Genomic DNA, 19945 nt, shown 5'->3' with positions numbered 1-19945 from the left:
CATTCTTATGGATTTTGTCTATTTTAGGTCTCACGCCATCTAACTAAGCACGTGATTGTATGTTGGTAAACAAAGCACGGATTGGTGAGTATTCCAATCGACCGTCCAATTAAAAACCACATTGCTGTGTGAAAATGACCGCGTGACTGAAATAAACATATTTGCTTTGTGATACACAACAGATAAATGTATCCATTAACATGGAATATCATCTGTAATGAAAAACTTCGACTGTCTGTTCAGGCGAATCGGAAGATAAGAAAATTATTATCTTTTGCAATATACCAACGAGAACTCATCAGCTTCATAATTCATCGTTTAAGGAGGGACTAGAAATTCTCTTTTCATATAACCACAACAGGAAACACAATTTATTGAACACTTTTTAAAAAAAAATATTTTTTTATTTAGCTTTATTATGCTGGAGATGGGATATGTATTACATGTTGAGAACTTTACATTTCATATAGTATTTTGATAGCCTTTAACACTGTCTTTCAAATGTGTGTACACGGAAGTCTGGTCATTAGTAGAAGTCAGTTTAGATGGGCATTCTTCCGTAAATCTGTAAAAAAGAGAAGAAAAAAAGTGAGTTTTAAGTTACACAGCATCATTAGCGGACTTTTGGGATTTCAAATTGATTTTACCATTGATTGATAAAAAGTATAAGGACTATAACAGCTTAATTGTAGCTTTTATATATATATATATATACAATTTATTAACAAATAGAGATAAACAGTTTTAGTAATATTTGTATTATGTATAATACACGCTTATTAGAAGTAAAGAAAATAAATTAAAAAAAAAAAAAATTACAAAAAAAAAAAAAAATTACAAAGATAAATGTATACAACATATATACCAGTATAATCTTTATAGCTGTTAAAGTGGTTATCAGAACTCAATTTATTTAATAAAAATATAATAAAAAAATATATGGTGTGCATTACGGTTACTATCAAGTATTTTATAAATAATTAATCATATCATATTGATAATTAATTACAAATTCAATTTCATTTTTAAAGAATTAGTAAACTTATTTTTATGTTATTAGATTATACTTTTACCAATTAAGATTTTCTGCAAAGTAAAATAATATGAAATATTCATATCTAATTGTAAACAGGGGACATAATTCAGAAAAAAAAAAAAAATTACTAAATGTCATATAGTGTTTTTGAATTTAGACCTTTTAGATATACCGTATTAAGACGGTGAATCCAATAGGTTTCCTTTAGTAGACGTTCCATTTCAGAATCAGCTTTAACAATAGGTTGGAAGGAGAAATCTTGCAATGTATGGGAATTTTTGTTAAAATGTGCGGCAACATGAGATGAAAATGATTGATCGATATAATTTTTTATATCTGATCTATGTTGGTTCATACGTTTAGATATTTGTTGACTGGTTTGTCCAACATATTGGATGCCACATTTTTTGCACGTTATCAAATAAATAACATTTGATGTTGCACAATTAATGTCACAACGCATATTAAAAGTTTCTTTCGTATTATTACTATTGAAAGAAGTATCTTCATTAATAAATGAACAGTGTGAACATCTAGGTCTATTACATTTAGTTGATGATCCTATTTTATATGATGGTTTTTCTAATTTGGAATTAGTTAGGAAATCTTTAAGATTTTTAGTCCTTTTATAAGCAAGTGTGGGTTTGCTTTCGTGTAGCGATTTAACACTTGCTTTACATGATAAGTTTAATAAATCCCAATATTTATTGATAATCTTACCTATATTAGGCAAACTTGGATTATATTCAATAACAAAAGGAATGATATCTTCATTTCTATTTTTGATTTTATATTGTAAAGATTCAAGCTGTGTAAGAGAAGATACCTTTTGGAAAGCAGTATTAATGATGTCAATAGGGTAATTTCTGTTTAAAAAATGCTGACCTAGCTCTGTCAAAGATGATTTAAAAACAGCATCATCCGAGATAATTCTTCTATATCTTTTTGCTTGACTATATGGTATCCCATTTTTACATGATTTAGGATGGCATGAAGAATATTCAACATATTGATGAATATTCATGTTTTTAACATGAACCATGGTAGTAATTTCATTATTTTCATTTTTCATGACATCAACGTCCAAGAATGAAACTTTAGTTTTAGAGACATTGAATGTAAATTTTATTGTTGGATGTAATTTGTTTAAATTGTCTATAAAGTAATAAAGGTCTTCTAATGAATAACTCCAAATCATAAAAATATCATCTAAAAACCTTAACCATACATCCGGTTTTAAGAGGCATTTATTTAGAAAATCATTTTCTAATTTTCCCATAAATAAAGATGCATAAGCAGGTGCCATAGGACTACCCATTGCTGTTCCCATTTTTTTGGAGATAGTTTGTATTACCAAATTGAAAAAAGTTATTTTCGAGCACAAGTTTTATCAAATCACAAATATGTTCTTTTGATAGTTTATATGTAAATTCGTTATCTTCAAGATAATATTTACACGCTTCGACACCATCATTGTGTGGTATATTCGTGTAGAGTGAAACCACATCAAGTGTAACAAGGAATGAATTTTCCGTTAGTTTCGGTAAAGATTTCAATTTGGTAATGAAATCAAAAGTATCTTTGACGTATGAAGGTAGTGATTTCATTAGTGGTTGTAAAATGTGATCAATATATTGCGATATATTATTTGTAACTGAGTTGTATGTAGAAATAATGGGTCTACCTGGATATCCTAAAGGTAGTGACTTATCAACCGCTTTATGTATTTTTGGCAAAATATAAAACTGAGGTGTGCGTATTTTATTTGGGAAGATATCTAGTTCATGATATATAGAACAATTGTGTACAGAGATTTGATTAATACATTGGCTTATTTTTTCTTTCGTTTCTTCAGAAGGAATATAGGAAAGTTTTGTGTAATATTCTTCATCATTTAATTGTCTTTCTACTTCTTTAATATAATCCTCCTTATTCATTATTACTATGGTGCTAGACTTATCCGCTTTTTTAATAATAATGCTTTCATCTTGCGATAAGCTACGTAAAGAATTTAATTCTTCTTTAGATATGTTTGTAAAATGTTTTCTTTTAGGACTGCTATTTAAAATTTCTTGTTTAGTTGCTTCAATATAAAAATCGAGATAAATATCTCGTCCACTAGAAGGTGTAAATGTTGATTCTTTTTTATTGTAAAAGGGCTTATTTTGTAGATGGAAACTATTTTCATACTGTGAAGATGTACATGATTGTGAGAAAAATTCTTTTAATTTTAACGATCTTGTGTATTTGAAAAATGCTTCTGCTAAATTAATATTATCATGCACTTTGGTTCTTGGACAATATGATAATCCCTTACCTAGAAGAATGTAATCACTATTAGTTAGAATTCGTTTAGAAAGGTTTAACACAGTTTCTTTCCCTCTTTCGATTTCCTTTATTCTTTTCTTTTCTTTCCTCCATCTGTTCTTGTTTTGTATTCTAATGAATCTCCTATTCTTTCTTCTGTTTGTGTAGTTTTCAACAGATCCTTGAGGGTTTCCATTAGACTTTGTATTGTTGCTATAACCGTTCTGTTTGTTTTTTACTGCATCTGCATAGGTCGCCGTTTGTGTGCCTGGGGCTGTTACGTTTTTTGCTTGATCATTTTTGCAATTGTTTCGAATGGATCTATCATTTTTTTCAATGTGATTTGGTTGATAGGTAATTTTTGCTCTTGGTGATGCTTGATTCATTTTCTTTTCATGTCTTGGTTGTTGGTTATTCCGTGTGTGATTTTTAGTTACTACACGTTTCTTTTTTACATTGATGAAGTCAATTTCATCTGCTGATTTATTTGGTTGTTGATTAGGTTGTCGATTATCTCTTTTTGATTTTCCTCTCGTTATTTTCGATGCCGATGTTTCTCTTTGTCCATGAAAATTGTTTTTCTCTCTCTGTAAATTCTGTAACTTTTTAAGTTGATTTGATAAAAGTTCGTCTTTTTTGGATTCCGTTTTTTTAAAAAGTTCTTCATCAAAAATGCCTGTATTTCCTTTTATCAATGTTTTTAGTTCATCCCTATGTTCTTCTAGTTCCTTGCCTATCTTGATCACTCTTCTCTGATGTTCTTCTTTTAGTCTCTCACATATTTCCAAAGAGACCTTTTCCAAAAGGGAGTCAATTGATTCTTGGAACTTCTTTGATGCTGTATCATTCCCAATATGAACTTTTAATTTCAAACGCAATCCCTTAGGCACAAGATTATCTTCCAGACAATTTTCAAGAAAGCGTGCGTGTAATCCATTTTTCATCTGTTTTTCCGCTAATTTCTCCATTGTCGTTTTTAAATAAGTCTTTCTATTGCTAATTCGTGGATCATAAGTTGATGCCATGGTGTTGTCAAGGTTTTCTTGATAAATTATAAAATAAACAACACCAACACGTAGAATGTGTGACCGGTTTCGCTTTAATGCTTCATAGTTATAAAAATGGTGTTTTGGCCTTGGCCTTGTTATAAGTCCAATGTCAGTCAGATTGGTTAAAATCCGGTTGTATTGACTCAAGGCATCACTGAGGGAATATGCTATTAGAAGGTAGGTAAGTACAATCAACCGAAGACTTATAAGACAGTCAACGCTAACAAACACTCATTTGATAGTATACTAGTATACCAGTATTTTATTGAACTTCAGTGAATTTTCAGTTGTCATAGCTCCGGAATAAAATGTGCGAAAACAACCAATTCATTACAAAGTTATTATTTTTTATCTTTTTATGCCACATTCTGTATCATTAGTTTCATTTACTGTGTCAATACCATCATCTTTATTTGATAGGTGTGCTTATCCGTGTGAACATCAATATTTCTATGTATATTACATTTTAGTGTCTGAGCTAGCATATGAAAAAAAAAAACATCCAATAGAAAGACATCCATGAATGAAACTTGTATTCTGAAATCTGTGCCATCAAACCAAACTTAGATTATTTTTCTATTGTTAAATGCATAATGAACTGAATAACTGCGATGCATGACAAGGCCGGCTTTCTATAGGGCTTTTATAATATGCCTTATACAGGGCCTGAATAGATTTATCTATTATCCGTCTTTGAAAGAGTCAAGGCCCTGTACAAGAACCCATATAAAGCCCCGTAAACCGCCTTGTCATAAAATGGTATGCGCAGTTTTCAGTGCATTATATTTAAATAGTACACATTTATTGACCTTGTTGAGATTCATGCTATACAAATGTAGGCTGGGTTTAAAACATTGATGCTTTCTTTAGCTTTTAAATATGATATAGGCCGACGCGAAACGGAGACTAATATCTATATTTAACTAAATAATTAAGCAATATGTTGAGCGAAATAAAAGTTCATAATTCTTTCATTGTTAATGTGATATTGATTTACATAGGTGACAATACAACCTCAAACGTATTGTTAAATTCTCACAGGTGCCCCCACCCCATAATCATAGTTTGTTTTCCAACATGGATTTCCCATAGGTGTTAAATTCCCATAGGACCTCATAATACCTTGATCATTTTCAACGTGGGTCCCCCCAAAACCCCCATGTCGCCACTATAACTACTGATTTGGACCGACGCAAAAAAAAAAAATAAAACCCCATCCCCAAACCCCACTCTATTGCGCAAAACAAAGACAGCCCTAAATTGTATTTTTACTTCCATACCGGGGTCTAAATATATCCCCGCGTCAGATACCGACCGTTTATTTTTCTGGATGATGGGTGAAGCATGGGATTCTCTTTCGAACCAATGTATGTTTTATTTTAGCCCAAGATAAAGCAATTTTCCATTTCATGTAATGGATAGAAGTAGTTCTTTTTTTCTAAAAATGAAAGCAAGACGTTTTTCAAGCTATGTGGGGGACTTGAATATTATTTCTTCGAAGCAACCTTCTCCCTCCCCCCATTTTTTAAAATTTATATATCCCTTATTTTGCGGAGCTGAAATATGAAGAAAACAATAAACAATATGTTTTATTACCATTCAGCACATGCAACATGTTCAGCCATTATGCATTTTTTGCATAAAAATAATAAATAGAGGATATCAATATATTCTGAGTTGATATCAGTAATCTTTTAGTGCAGAGGAAATATCATATTGTCACAAGCAGCGCACTCATAATACTACGAAATATTTTCCATTTCATGAGTTACAAATTTACTTAAATATCATAAAAACGTAGATATTGTTTTCATTATATATTGTAATAAATCTAGGGTATGTGCCATTTGTATTTTCGTCCCCATTTTATAAATTTATTATATTTTTATGTTTACTTGTTTGATTATGGGAAGTTGGTATTGGGGAAATATTTCTCAGCCCGAGTAGTTAGCCAGTTTCTAGGGGCAAACGTCACAGAGTGCAGCATTGATGAGATTTCATGATGGCATAGTTTATTTTCATAGCGGAGTCCAGTTTAGAGCCAGATAAATGGGCACGAGCAAAGTAATTTCTATTGAAATTTAAAGGGGTTGATTTGTTGTGTATTTCCATGTGAAATATGTGTGATAGAGACTGATAGTTAGTACCATGGAATAATTGTTTCGTTATCTGGAGACACCTTTAATTGTTGCTATGGAGGTAAATATGGTGGAGATGCAGATAAGAAGATGGGATATTTTATGGTCATTGCTTCATGAAAGAAAAATTATTTATAGTCTTGACGCGTTATTAGAAGTTCCATTTGACGTCTAGAAGTCCTTGGAAATAAGGGAAAACAAGGGACTTCGAGCAGAGCTCACGCGAGTGTTAGACTCGTTCGGTAAAGAGACCCCTTACGTATAACACTATTTTTGAAGGCAAGAACCGTCGAATTGCATTTTTTTCTCCATTCTTTGCAAATGACAAGTAACGGCTGCTTACAATATCGATAAAAAAAATCCGAAATTTTATAATAATATTAGGACAGCGACGTTTTACAAATTTACCTCTTTCATATAAAAATTGTATATCATGTCAAATTAATGACCGTTTTGAAGAGATTTTTTGGTTGTTATTGCTGCTGCTGCTGTTGTTGCTGTTGCGCAGACTGATACAGAGAACACAGCGATGGTTGGGTAATGTAGAATCATCACATAAAGATCCTGTCTCACAAACTTCAGAGCGTACCATCTTTAAACTAAAGATTATAATGATGGTGATTTTAGGTACCAGGAATTTTGTTAATTTTTTTATATTTCTGCAATCAAACATGAATTATGTTGCCCTGGCAATCTTGCAGCTTAGTTTGGTTGACTACTTTGCATCAGAATTTCGATAGTCACATCTATCCCTATCGCAGGGGTCTCTGTAATGCTAATTCCCATTGAGGCTAGGGTGACCCCATTTACTACTTCTATCCCTATGGCATGTTTTCAAACATAATTGTGGTAAAGAGTTAAACTCACTCATTAGTATTATATCTAATATAGAGCTTTGCTAAAGAACAATTGCAGCGTCTGTCGTTTTGTTTGCAGATTGCAAGATATACTGTATGGATCACACTGGGTACCGAGTAGAAATTTATAATTTAAGTCACTTAGAATTTGCACGATTCATGCAGAAAATGAAGTAATACTTGAAACCTACTTTTTGTTTGTTTAGAGTTTGTTTCTAGTCATTTTGTGATGGTACCTTCTAATTGATTTTTCGTAACTGTGCAGTCTTGACATATTTTAAGATCTGTTCATCATCTGTGTGTGTGTGTGTGTGTGTGTGTGTGAGAGAGAGAGAGAGAGAGAGAGAGAGAGAGAGAGAGAGAGAATTAAGATTATGATGGAAATATAACTTTGAATAACACACATAGGGCACATCTATTTCCTAAACGGGATAACCAGTCTAGCGATAAGAGTAGCAGGCATTAAAATCCTCTGTAAGTCAGGTACTTGAAGTGGATTTGTACGAGGATTTGAATGTAACTACTGCTTGTGCTATATCAGTACCGAATGATACCGAGTTGAAAGGCCAGTACAAATATAGTCAAGTACACGAAGGCGTGCTTGAGCTCCAGGGACTACACCTGTATTTATAGAAAATCCTTTATTTGTGTGCTTGACTCCATTTGTTAATGCACACTAATATTTAGAAGGTGGATTCTTCGATGTGAAATGTAAACTCACCGTTTTTTTGTGATCGAATAGTATTTGTAATAAAAACAGCATGGTTTTAATGAGAAGATTTAATAAAGGAATCAAATTATGCGGACAATAGCTGTACAGTTTCAGTTTATTGTTTGTCATTTGCATCATGATAATTTATGTTTCTTATATTCAGGTACAATAAAATTTTTTATTTCGTTTTGTTTTTTAATAGGAAATTTCTTCACCGATAGCACATATTAAATTTACAACTTAGAAACCAAAGGTAACTAAAAAGAATTAATAATTTTCTTGTGACTGACAGCTAGTTACATAACGTATTGCATATATATTTCACGTACATGTATTATCTAAAGACCTTCAAGTAATCAAGCATGAGAAAATAAGTAAACAATAAAACAGAGCTATGCACCTGACAATTTAACATGTGCTGTTAATTTAATAGATTGCTATATTAGGCCAGAAATATTTTACGCAGAGAGAGAGAGAGAGAGAGAGAGAGAGAGAGAGACTTACGTAGGAAATGACTAAGGCAAACTCATTTTTGCTGATCATGTCGTTTACTGTAATAGAGATAATGAATATAAATGTCAGACTAAATAATTGATGGCCGGTGTTTTCCAGGAGAAAAATACAATTTGACAACTGTTTTCCAGGGTTTACCTCCATTTCGGAAGCAATATGTTAAATACGTATGTAGCTTGACCATTCATCTGCACTTTCAAATAAGTATTGTTCTATTCGAGCATGATTGTTTCTCCAAATCTATTATATGATTTATATCTCCATATGTTAGTGATGTCACCTTTGAATATTGTAGCAGTTGTGGTCTTCTCATGTGCTACCTATGTGTGGCCTGAGATTTACTATTATCAATAAAAGTTTTTGTTTTGTTCCTTTCTGTTCAATCCGCCCTGTTTTGTTTAATCAGCCACACAAGCCATTTTTAGAGCTTTTGGACCGTTTTTAATTCGCACAAATGTTATGTATATGTGAGAAAGCTTGCCAGTAGCTTCTCGTGGGTCGGTGGCTCTTTCAGGGATTTTCCCGGGTTCTTCCTCCACCATAAATAGCGGCCGCCTATCGTGTGCTGTAAAATGGCGTTAAACCCTGCAAAAACAACAACAAATGTCCTGTAACAAATAGGACTCGGACCAAATTGGCAACTAAAGTCACTTCACTCAGTTCATAAAGGTAATTCTGCAAACGTTTGTTAAGATTGATCTGGGTTTGAAGCTTATGTTGCACATACATTTTTAAAATGAACATATTAACATTTTCGGTAAATTACCGAATATAGCATGAGTCACAGGGCTTAAATGACATCTGCGTGATTTAAAAATATCAGAAAACTTGGAAGGCGCTTTGCACAGCTGACTAAACATAGATATTTGGAGAAATATTCGAGCTGGAATGGATCGAAAAGTTGCCTGAAACTGAAGGTGCGTGATCAGGCTACCTAGGTATTTAATATTTTGCTTCTGAAATGGAGGTCAACCCTTGAAAACACCTGCCATCAAACACGCTGGCAAGTTGAATATTTTTTTTACCACACATGAAATATATCCTTCACACTCTCTTGGAAATCGGTGGTAATAGTCAAATAATGCAAGATAAAGCAAACTCGATATGTCTAACGAGATACGGAATAATTTTACAAGAGGAACGAGAAGAAAGTGCATAATTAATGCCTGAATCTAAATAATACACACCACCCTTTACATATACGAAAGACCATTCGGTCGCCCTGCTCGATGCCCGTTATGATAGAGAACTATTTACTTGGGAACAGAAAAGCTGACATAAGATTTAAAAAGAGAAAGAAAGTTAAAATATAAAATAATAATCATAAAAATATCAAGGAAACGATCTGAGGAGTTCGTTTAAGAAATCGTAGTGACTGGGCTTGATAGAGAAGCGATGAATCGATAAACTCTAGAATAAAATCTACCAGGTTTCTCTAAATAGTTAAACAGCAAGTACCCAGTTCAGATATTTGATCTGAGACAAATTACTAGTATATTGAAAGAATATGATACTTGTAAGAGAGAGAGAGAGAGAGAGAGAGAGAGAGAGAGAGAGAGAGAAGAGAGAGAGAGAGAGTTGTTCAGGCTTAAATAAAAACTTGCTTTTCATTACGACCGAGATTACAACGGAAATAAGGACGACCTAACATGATTTGCTGACATGCTAGTGTAATGAAAGATGAAGAACGGCCAATATGAGACAATCGTGACTCTCTCTTTTCTCAACTCTCTATCTATCCGAGATTCTGGACAATTAATTATCTCTCTTCACCTTCCCATAACTCGACATTCCCGTGACATAAAGACAAACTGTACGGTTGAATCTGACTCAGTAAGCTTTAGGTATACGTGGAGCATAAAATACATCGATGCAACAAATAACAAAGACCGCAATTCAGCTATTTATATGATTCTTAATAACGTTTCATAAACATCTAACTAATTGTCTATGAATGCTTGCCCCGGAGATAAAAAAAACATCCTAGTTCCAAAGGTCACAGTGTCATCCAGATAATATGATTACCATGCTTGAGTATTGTGAAATGTTTATAACGTGATGATAGTCGTGAGATAGCATTGCCGCTAATCCCAAGGTAGTGATATTTTTAAATTGTTTCCAAATGTCAGCTCTATCGGCTAGATTGAATTAGGGACATCCATTGGTTCCATGGAATTAGAGGTAGTTCTTGCTGAAGTTAGAATCACAATACAATCTTTATTCCACTTAGATCACCCCGTGGCAAATGAGGAATGCAAGATATATCGAATAAACAGAGGAATATCGTATGATAAGAGAAAGAAAGTATAGTCCTGTTTTGCAGAGACAGGTTATTCAAATAGAAAATATATAGACATAAATAAATAATAAATAAATAAAACAAGAAACAAAACACTCCACCCCACCCCACCGAATAAAAGCAAAAACCAAAACAATAAGAAACAAAACAAGAAACAAAACTAAAATTTAGCGTGGTGGATGCACAAATTGTAAAAATAGCTGCAATACCATAAAGAAAGACATATAAATCATATATTGATTTATGACTTGAAATTAATATCAATTTATTTAAATATAATATCAGTAGCAACATATTTTAAGACCAATAATGTAATTCATTCTGTATGAAAATTACATTTACACAAATTGTCCTAATCATCGTATAAAAATTACATTTACACAAATTGTCCTAATCATCGTATAAAAATTACATTTACACAAATTGTCCTAATCACCGCTTGGTATGTGTCAAAGTTTGCTACATACCAAATCCGACCGAAGAATTTAAGGAGAGCTATTGCTGAAGACTTTAATTTTACCATACAAACTCTAATAATTTTTAATAGATTTGTGGCTTTATTTTCCTGGGAATTAGAGAAAGCACTGAAATTTAGAATATTAGGTCTGCCTTAGTATTGTTTTCTTGAATATAGTTCTTTTTGCTCTTTAAAGTGTGCGCAGTAAAAGCTATTGTGAAACACATCACATGTAATTTTCATTTAATAAAGTTAACACTCTTCACTGTCTAGGGGTGCTTGTCAATCATCCTGTCTCTAATGGAAAATGCCGAGTTAAAGTTCTAAATTCATAGTAAATGATTGGTAAAAAGTGCTACTCTTCAGCCTCATGTTTTGTTTTATTCGTTTTTGGTGGACTTCACTTTAATTACCTGTGAATACGCTTCTCTGTCTGTTGGGGTTGTCTTCGTAGTACCGTGTTTGAAAGTTTCAACCAAAAAAAATTGATGATTAATAATGGTAATTCTTAAATAAATGTACGTCTTTGAGACTTTGTGCGAAGACCTTGAAACACTCGGTAAACACCACCAGCAGCAGTTCTGCTAGTTTCTCGCAAATATGAGTTTTTGAGTAAGGCTTTCTGAGTGAAGTGTGATAGCAGCCTTCATAGTAGTTAAGCCAACTCACCTGTTAAAAATACCATACCTCAGGCGTAGAAATGTCTCAAACGTAATATGTGCGACTGATTCTGGAATAAATAATTTAAATATGCGTATATCCCTGCAAGTCACGCAAGTCATTTTACATAAAATTTCCACGATACATTAGTTGTAAGGATATCACTCTACATATGGCAGATTATGAAAGCATTCGACACAATATGAAACCATGAACACTTACAATCGAAATCCATATGCCGAAACATTGTGTGAAGGTCATTTGAGGTTACACTTCCGTCATGATCAAGGTCCATATTGGTGAAGATGTGCACAGAAGAAAGATGGTTGTCGTGGAAGTTTTGCTGCCAGTAATGGACAAATTCATGCTGTGAAACCAGACCATCCACTGTGACACACAACAAAACGACTATTATAATAATCATTGATGCAATGTTATGTTCAGTTTCTAATAACTGTATTCAGTGTATTGTATGTAATTTTTGGATGAATGCAGATGATTAATAATAATAATAATAATAATAATAATAATAATAATAATAACATTATTATTATTATTATTATTATTATTATTATTATTATTATTATTATTATCATTATTTGAAAATAGGCCACATGCCCAAGATCGATTTTGTCTGATAAAGTCATGGAGATTATTAATCGTTTCATTTAATCTGAAGTTGATGTATAAAGGTGCTTTAGCCTTTCTAAGGTTATCATATATGGGTGATTTAACAACAAATTGAAACTCATCTTTTATATCTGCACAAAAAAGGGACGGTCTTTCAACATAGGAGATTTTTTTAAATACCTGCCTTTATTTGCCATTAGTGGAAAGCTTCCATTTTGAACATGCATAGCAAGCTAACACTGTGGGAAGAGTTTAAACAATCTATAGAGTTTTGACAACTCAGATCGTTCTGATCTTGTTATTCTTTCGTAATCTATCCGTTGAATGTAACTCATCATTTAGTTCTTGTTGAAAAATATCTTTACAATGTTGTTGCAACACAATACGAAAGTTTCTTATAACCAAACCATTGATTAATCCAAACTTCTCCACATTCCGTATGAAAACAGTAGATGATTGACTATTATTTACCCAACTATACAGTGATCATCCCATGTCAGTTGTAGGTTATAGCTTTGTTTTTTTTTTAAAAAAAATCTATTATCAGTCATCTTTAATAAATTTAATCAGTGCATAAGAACTCTTCTACATATTACTGCTTGCATTGGCAGTCTAAGTAACAAATTATAAATTAAAACGTTTGAAATGTGGTTTGTAATACCAACAATAGATTCACGAAATGACCATGTAGCTTCAATGACATTTTCTATGAAGAAAAAAAAAACAAACCAAATCACCGACCCATAATTTGTGTTTTTGGATTTTTAATGGAGCTTTAACATTTTGTTCAGTCATATTGCTACGACTCTGTAGTGTAGCAGTTTATAGTGATGTCAGGCACTGGGGTATCCTGCCGCAGACACGTAGCATGATGTCGTACCCAGTCACATCATCCTGACATCAGGCTGACCCATAATTTTCAATTGTTTCTATTTTAGTATCAAATATTTGTTATGGAGTTTTTTTAAGACAGATTACCAACAGATTAAGTCTAGTCTTCAAAGTATAAAGTGCTACAGAAGCGAGGCTGAGTGTTGTAGGGTTGTGCCCTATTATGGCAAAGCAAACGTCTCCCAGAATAGGAATATCTGTATGTATCCCCGCTCTCACGGCTTGATCAAGAATTGCAGTGCCGCAGACTTAGATTCATAACTTCGTTCTTCCAGGTTAGAGGAATGTATTTAGTTTTAGTTAGAGACTTTTCTTAGGTGTTTAATACATCGAGAAATATCATATGTATAAATTATTTCATCTACCTCTTATGAACTTGTAGCATATTAATAATAATAACAACAATAATATTTATTAATAATAATATTTAATAATAATAATAATAATAATAATAATAATAATAATAATAATAATAATAATAATAATATTTGTTAATAATAATAATAATAATAGTGATGACTTACTCGGTTGAGTATCATACATATGAAGGAATTCATGTACAATTTCGTCAAGAGATACCTGCTGGCTCGCGTCCAGATCTACTTTGGTCCACAGGTGATCTATGATTTGAGGGATCGTCCATCCATGATGATTTCCATATCTTTTGAATGTAAAATCAATATTATGGCACATAATCTAACAAACACTATTGTTTTTCTTATTCCCACTACGAAGATCGTCAGTATTATCAACACTATCAGTATTATCATAATCATCATCAGCAAAAAGGAGAAATTTTTATTCGTTACTGGTCCCATCGACCATTGATGGTGCGTGCATAGATGAAAGAGATTCATTTGATGGCGGTACAATCTAAAAATAACACATTTTTTAATTAAATATTGTAAATAATAACGTGGATGTATACTAAAATGTAAGGAAATGAAATTCAGTCAGTATAAATGAAAGGTAAATCATCATACATATGTTGAAGCATATTAGAGACAGAGCATTACATCAGTCTTGTAATATCGTAGATACAAAGTGCAAAAATAAGTCAATGAAATCTTATTAATAGACAGAGCATTACGTCAGTCTTGTAATATCGTAGGTAAAAAGTGCAAAAATGAGTCAATGAAATTCTCGTGACAAGACGCTGCATTATATCTCGGACAGTTTATATTATTCACTTTCTGTAAGTCTTTGAGAAAGAAAACTTTGTTGTTATTTGATTGTATTATATCAACATCCTGCAGAGGAAATGGAACCTAAGTGCCGAGGCAGACGACCAGGCGTTTCCTGGGCGTGTATTAAACCACGGACACTTGAATGACAAGTCTTTACCAGCTGAGCTACCGAAACTCGCCGAGAATTTTTGAATCATAATAAATATATGTTGGTCTATTTAATTTTTTCTAATGCTTCATTAAAATGTAGACTATAGTTTTGTAACGATGAACAAAATATTACATATTAAGTCTTTTCTCGCCAAGGCTTGTACATAATACAGATGTTTGTGTAGTCAAAGACATGTTGTAGGTGTAGGAATATAATCTTTATGTGTCAAAAAATAATTTCCTGTTAGTGTAATATATGCTTTATTTTGAAGTATTTGCATAATATTTAGTGATTTATTATTATTGACACAATGTATAGTGCAATTATATGATTTGCCTTAAAATTAACAACACGAAGATCATGTAAGTCTTACCCTTGGACAAGAACGACACTTGCAGCTAGAATCAGGCCTAAACTTCGCAACATTTCCACGCCTGTGTTCACAATTAGCCCGATTGGAAAGAGATGATACGGTACCTATCTCCTGCCCTGAAATGAACCCTTCCTGCCTTATCTGGTTTGATAAACGTGTACTTAAGGATCGGAAATGCAGAACATTCATTAAAATGGCGGGAGAAGAAAATGACAATTTTTATTATCAGAAGGATGTTTTTATGCAAATATCAGTTGGTCTGGTCGTTACGCACTACCAATTTCACACATTCGACGTTGTATCACAGGTACCGACAAACGACCCTCGAGAATAAACACTCTGCCCTCTAATTAGCATAACAAATTCTTTATATTTAATGTTTTTCTTCATAAGACAATCTATTGGTCATTTGCAGATTTTTTTTATCTTATCAGTACACGGTGAAAATTTCATTAAAATTGGACGAGGTATATTGAAGCTGTACAAATTTATAATCATGTATGTTGTAGAGTCAGCTATTAGGGACCAACCATTTCATTTTCGAGGTGGGGGATGCATGGATTTTTCTTACTAACTACCATACTTTTTTCTCCTTTAGCACAATTTTTTTTCTTTAACGAATATAATGGATATAATTAGTTATTTTTGTATCGGTCTGGTCAAGCTTATTTCGTGTCAAACTTTTTAGAGGCCCTAATGTTTTGTTTTAAAGAAAACACCCCACCCCCATCCTTATCATCCCAAGGTTTTCCGAAAATTAAATGTTTTTTTTTATTTATATGTGAGCAAATAGGTTCCGGTGCCACCGCTTGTCATACTCTAACACTACGTAGGATATAAACGTGATCTGATCACGATACATATCGAATTTGTTGATATGAAGGGTCGACAGAACACAGGCGACTGTTGATCGACGGCCACCACAGTCAGCTAAGAGTGTGCTTTTTTTCGGTCTTAAAATATCTGTTCACAAACAGGTTTCATCAAGACCGGATTAACCAATAGATCAAAAAGGCCCTCAGATTTTATAGGTTCTTGTTTATGCCTCCTACGGTATTATTGCTAACACCGGAGAAGGTGGACAATTAAAATTTAAATAGCTCCGAGCCCCCATTCAGCAATGCCGACGGTCTAGGTGTATACATAACTCAAGGAGAAAGATTTAACAATTTAAAAATATATATCAAATGTATTCAACAATTGATCAACACATTTCTCAAATGCAATTTCTTTCGAACAAATGCAAACAGTGACCTATTCAAAGTTGCCAATTACTATCATCATATGAAATTAAAGTCTTAGGTGAGGGTGTTTCCCTTCTGTGTTGATTCTGTTACTCATCTGTCCGCCTCTTATTTCTCTTTTGGTACTTCTGGTACCCTTGACTGCGTGCTCTCCTGTCACTTCCAGATCCGTCCTTCCGACACTTCCGGTACTTTCTTCCACGCTTCCTTCCGCCACTACGCCTCCACCCAAACTGATAACGTCACAATAGACCTCTCACGTGTTCTCGACATGTCTTCCCTCTCTCCGATCCTCGGATGTCGCCTCTCACAACCACCCAAATCTTCCTCAAGAAGTCTTTGTTCGCATATTCACATTTCACTAGAATTTCTTCCCGCCGTTACACACAGTTTAATGCCTCCCAACTTCTCTACGATCCACACCTGGCACATGTACTGATGGGAAACTCGATGTAGCCTGAAGAAATAGCTTATTGAGACTCCGCCCCGTTATTTGAATTTCTCAGTTTCGATTTGATACGGTTAGGTCTCTTCGAAATTGCCTTGGGATAACGTGGCCGCTGACAAATTTTTCTTGAAGTAAGTTTGTCTTCCTGTTTAAAAACGTCACACCTTTATAAATATTGAAATCCACACCCTGTCACTCTGCTAGAATTACTACAATCATAAAATTTTCTGAGATTTCCAAATTGTTCCCTGTACCGGTTTCAACCGGTAGTTTATTATCACTTGTCCTAAAATTAATCCCTGCATTATAGTGCCGTTGGGGGATACGTACTAGATACTATAAATAGATACTATTAAAAACCAAATTGATTCTTTAAATAGTTAACAAGTATTCCCCTTATGATATGGTCTTTTAAAGTATCCATGATGGAGTTATGTTGTTTTTGGGTTAATAATAAAATTAGTGTACCATAAATCTATTCGACAAATATCTTTGATAATATCTTTTGTATATTTTGGCCATTTGTGTTTGTAAATGTCAGTTTCTTTGTCATTGAACAGATACTGAAAGAGACAAAATACTCAATTTTATTTGTTTTATGTTTTGTTTTATAATAGCTATTATTAAAAAATGAATAATCTATATATAGTACAAATATAACTAAGAATCATATAAATAAATAACAATGCAATATTTTACAGCACAGTTTTACACTTTGATCTTGTTTGTTTCTCACAAATGTTTAAATGCAAAGATTTCGTTACTAATAACCCCACAGACCCCCCCCCCAAAAAAAAAAACCCGAACAAAAAACAAAAGAAAAAACAAAACATGCCTAATGTGCATATACGACGAAAATTAATAAACATAAAACAGACATGTAGAGGGAATGCTGTTGTTGTTATAGGGTTTAACGCCATTTTTCAGCACAAGATAGGCTATACATGGCGGCCAGTATTAATGGTGGAGAAAGAACCCGGGAAAACCCCAGAATGAACCACCGACCCACGAGAAGCTACCGGTAAGCTTTCTCACATATCCACATTTGCCGAGCCCGAGACTGGAACACACGCAGACAGAGGTGAGATGGCAGTGATCCGTGACGGAGAGCGCTTTAGACCACTCGGCCACTCGGGGCCCCCTAGAGGGAATGCAGTTTATTTAATATATAACAATAGAATTTCACGTAAGTGATAGTTGGGGGAAAATCCTGGACATATGAATAAAAAAACTGCAACCAATCAGACATAATTGCGGAATTAGACAATAACTCGAAAATGAATATCCCATTCTTTTGTCTACACTTTTATATATACACTTCTGAACCGATTCCAAAACCAATATATTGAGATTTTGAATTATTTTAAAATAAGAAAATCATTCATTTGTCTCAAAAGGTCTTGCTGTAAAATTCATACAGAGAGGAAGTTATTGTACATTTCAGTATAGTTTTATTTATATTATTCTCATGATCTATCTATATTGAAATTCTCCTCGTGTACTAGCTGATGTACGTTTCAAGTCAGAAAGGTCTATCATATTCCAATGCAGTCTTGGTTCTTAAAAAAGTCTCCCCTTTTTGTCAAGATTGAAATCTATATCATTTTGATTCAATTTTCTCTCATATAGGAAAATGACAATCAATCTCATTTAATTCATGTTACTCTTATTTTATTTTCTTTTGTTAAAATTACCGACAATCTTAGAAATACAGATGCATTGACATGGCATTTTATGAAGTCCTCGTAGCCAATGTCAAGCTTCAATTTTAATTCTTTAAAACATTATAAATATGTAACATTGTGTACATATATTCCTTTATTTATAAATTTTTCGTACTAAACGGGAACATTTATTATGAAAAATTCTTGAGTTATTTCATGTTATCTGATATCTGAACGATGCTTTTTATTATAGTTAAAACAATACGGCGCTTTGAATATTTGTTTATAAAATAAAGGTACTTGAATTCTCTTCATAAAATGATAGGCATTACTGTTGCATTTAAAGAAAAGTTTATCACAAGGTCTATTAACTTATGTTCGTTTCTCGAAAGTCCATTATTTTCCTTTTTTGAAAAAAGCAAGTAATCCAACTAGCTTTAAAGGAATGAGTGAAAGTTTCGATTTCTTACTCCCTAATATGGTAATCTTTAGTAATATTTTCCGTTCCACATATATATTCAAAAATTATGATTTAATTCCTTGAGAGTTTCTTTGGGGTTATGTAAAGCAGTTATTCAAAATAGGAAAATAATTCTTTTAATTTGGAATAAAAATGTATCCATGGGTTAGTGTTGACTTTAAATGAAAAGCAATGCCCAAATTTTTAGTGTTTGAAGGGACCCAAATGAATCTTTTGTATGGAGTATTAGCTAAGTTTGTTTTTATTCAAAAATCAACTTCGTACAGCAGTGGAACTTGCATAATTTAAAGAGTTACTACTTTATTGAAACTTCCTTCTGGGCCATCCAATATAATGGGTGCATCTTCTGCAAATAATATTACTTTTACTTTATTTTCTAAGTATTGGTAACTTTTTATTGCTTGTTTCTTACTTAACGCATAACGTAAAACTTATATTGAAAGTACGATAGATATGAGGGTCAAGGACAATATTGTCCAACACATTTATTCAGTGGAAACAAAAGTACGATAAATATGAGGGTCAAGGACAATATTGTCCAACACATTTATTCAGTGGAAACAAAAGTACGATAAATATGAGGGTCAAGGACAATATTGTCCAACACATTTATTCAATGGAAACAAAAATAAAACAGATAACCATTATTTGATACACATTTTTATTTTTTGCATTTTTAAAAACAAAAGTTTATTCCATTCTGAAAAATTGATAAAGTTGAGAACTTTAAACATACATCAGTCAGCTAATGTGTTCAAAGCTTGTTCACAAAACAATAAAGGCCAGTGAATCTATATATTCGGCATTCTGAATAGCATCAAGTAATAATTTAATAGTTTCATCAGTAC

At 32.8% G+C, this 19945-nt stretch overlaps 1 protein-coding gene across 1 annotated transcript; it reads right to left on the bottom strand.

The window, feature by feature from the left end:
* Nucleotides 1-506: 506 nt before the first annotated feature.
* Nucleotides 507-15418, bottom strand: LOC149775359 (uncharacterized). Its single transcript, XM_089943810.1, has 5 exons — nt 15261-15418; nt 14074-14210; nt 12251-12415; nt 8604-8650; nt 507-565 (listed from the first exon to the last, which is right to left on the bottom strand). Exons 1-5 carry the CDS (start codon nt 15311-15313, stop codon nt 542-544), a joined length of 426 nt encoding a protein of 141 aa, XP_089799936.1. The 5' UTR covers nt 15314-15418; the 3' UTR covers nt 507-541.
* Nucleotides 15419-19945: the final 4527 nt, after the last annotated feature.

The sequence above is a fragment of the Sinohyriopsis cumingii genome, chromosome 19 (genome assembly GCF_028554795.1).
Source record: "Sinohyriopsis cumingii isolate HCF-2022 chromosome 19, ASM2855479v2, whole genome shotgun sequence".
Lineage (NCBI taxonomy): Eukaryota > Metazoa > Mollusca > Bivalvia > Unionida > Unionidae > Sinohyriopsis > Sinohyriopsis cumingii.
The sequence above is the reverse complement of the archived record's forward strand: the minus strand, read 5'-3'. Positions and strand labels throughout refer to the sequence as shown.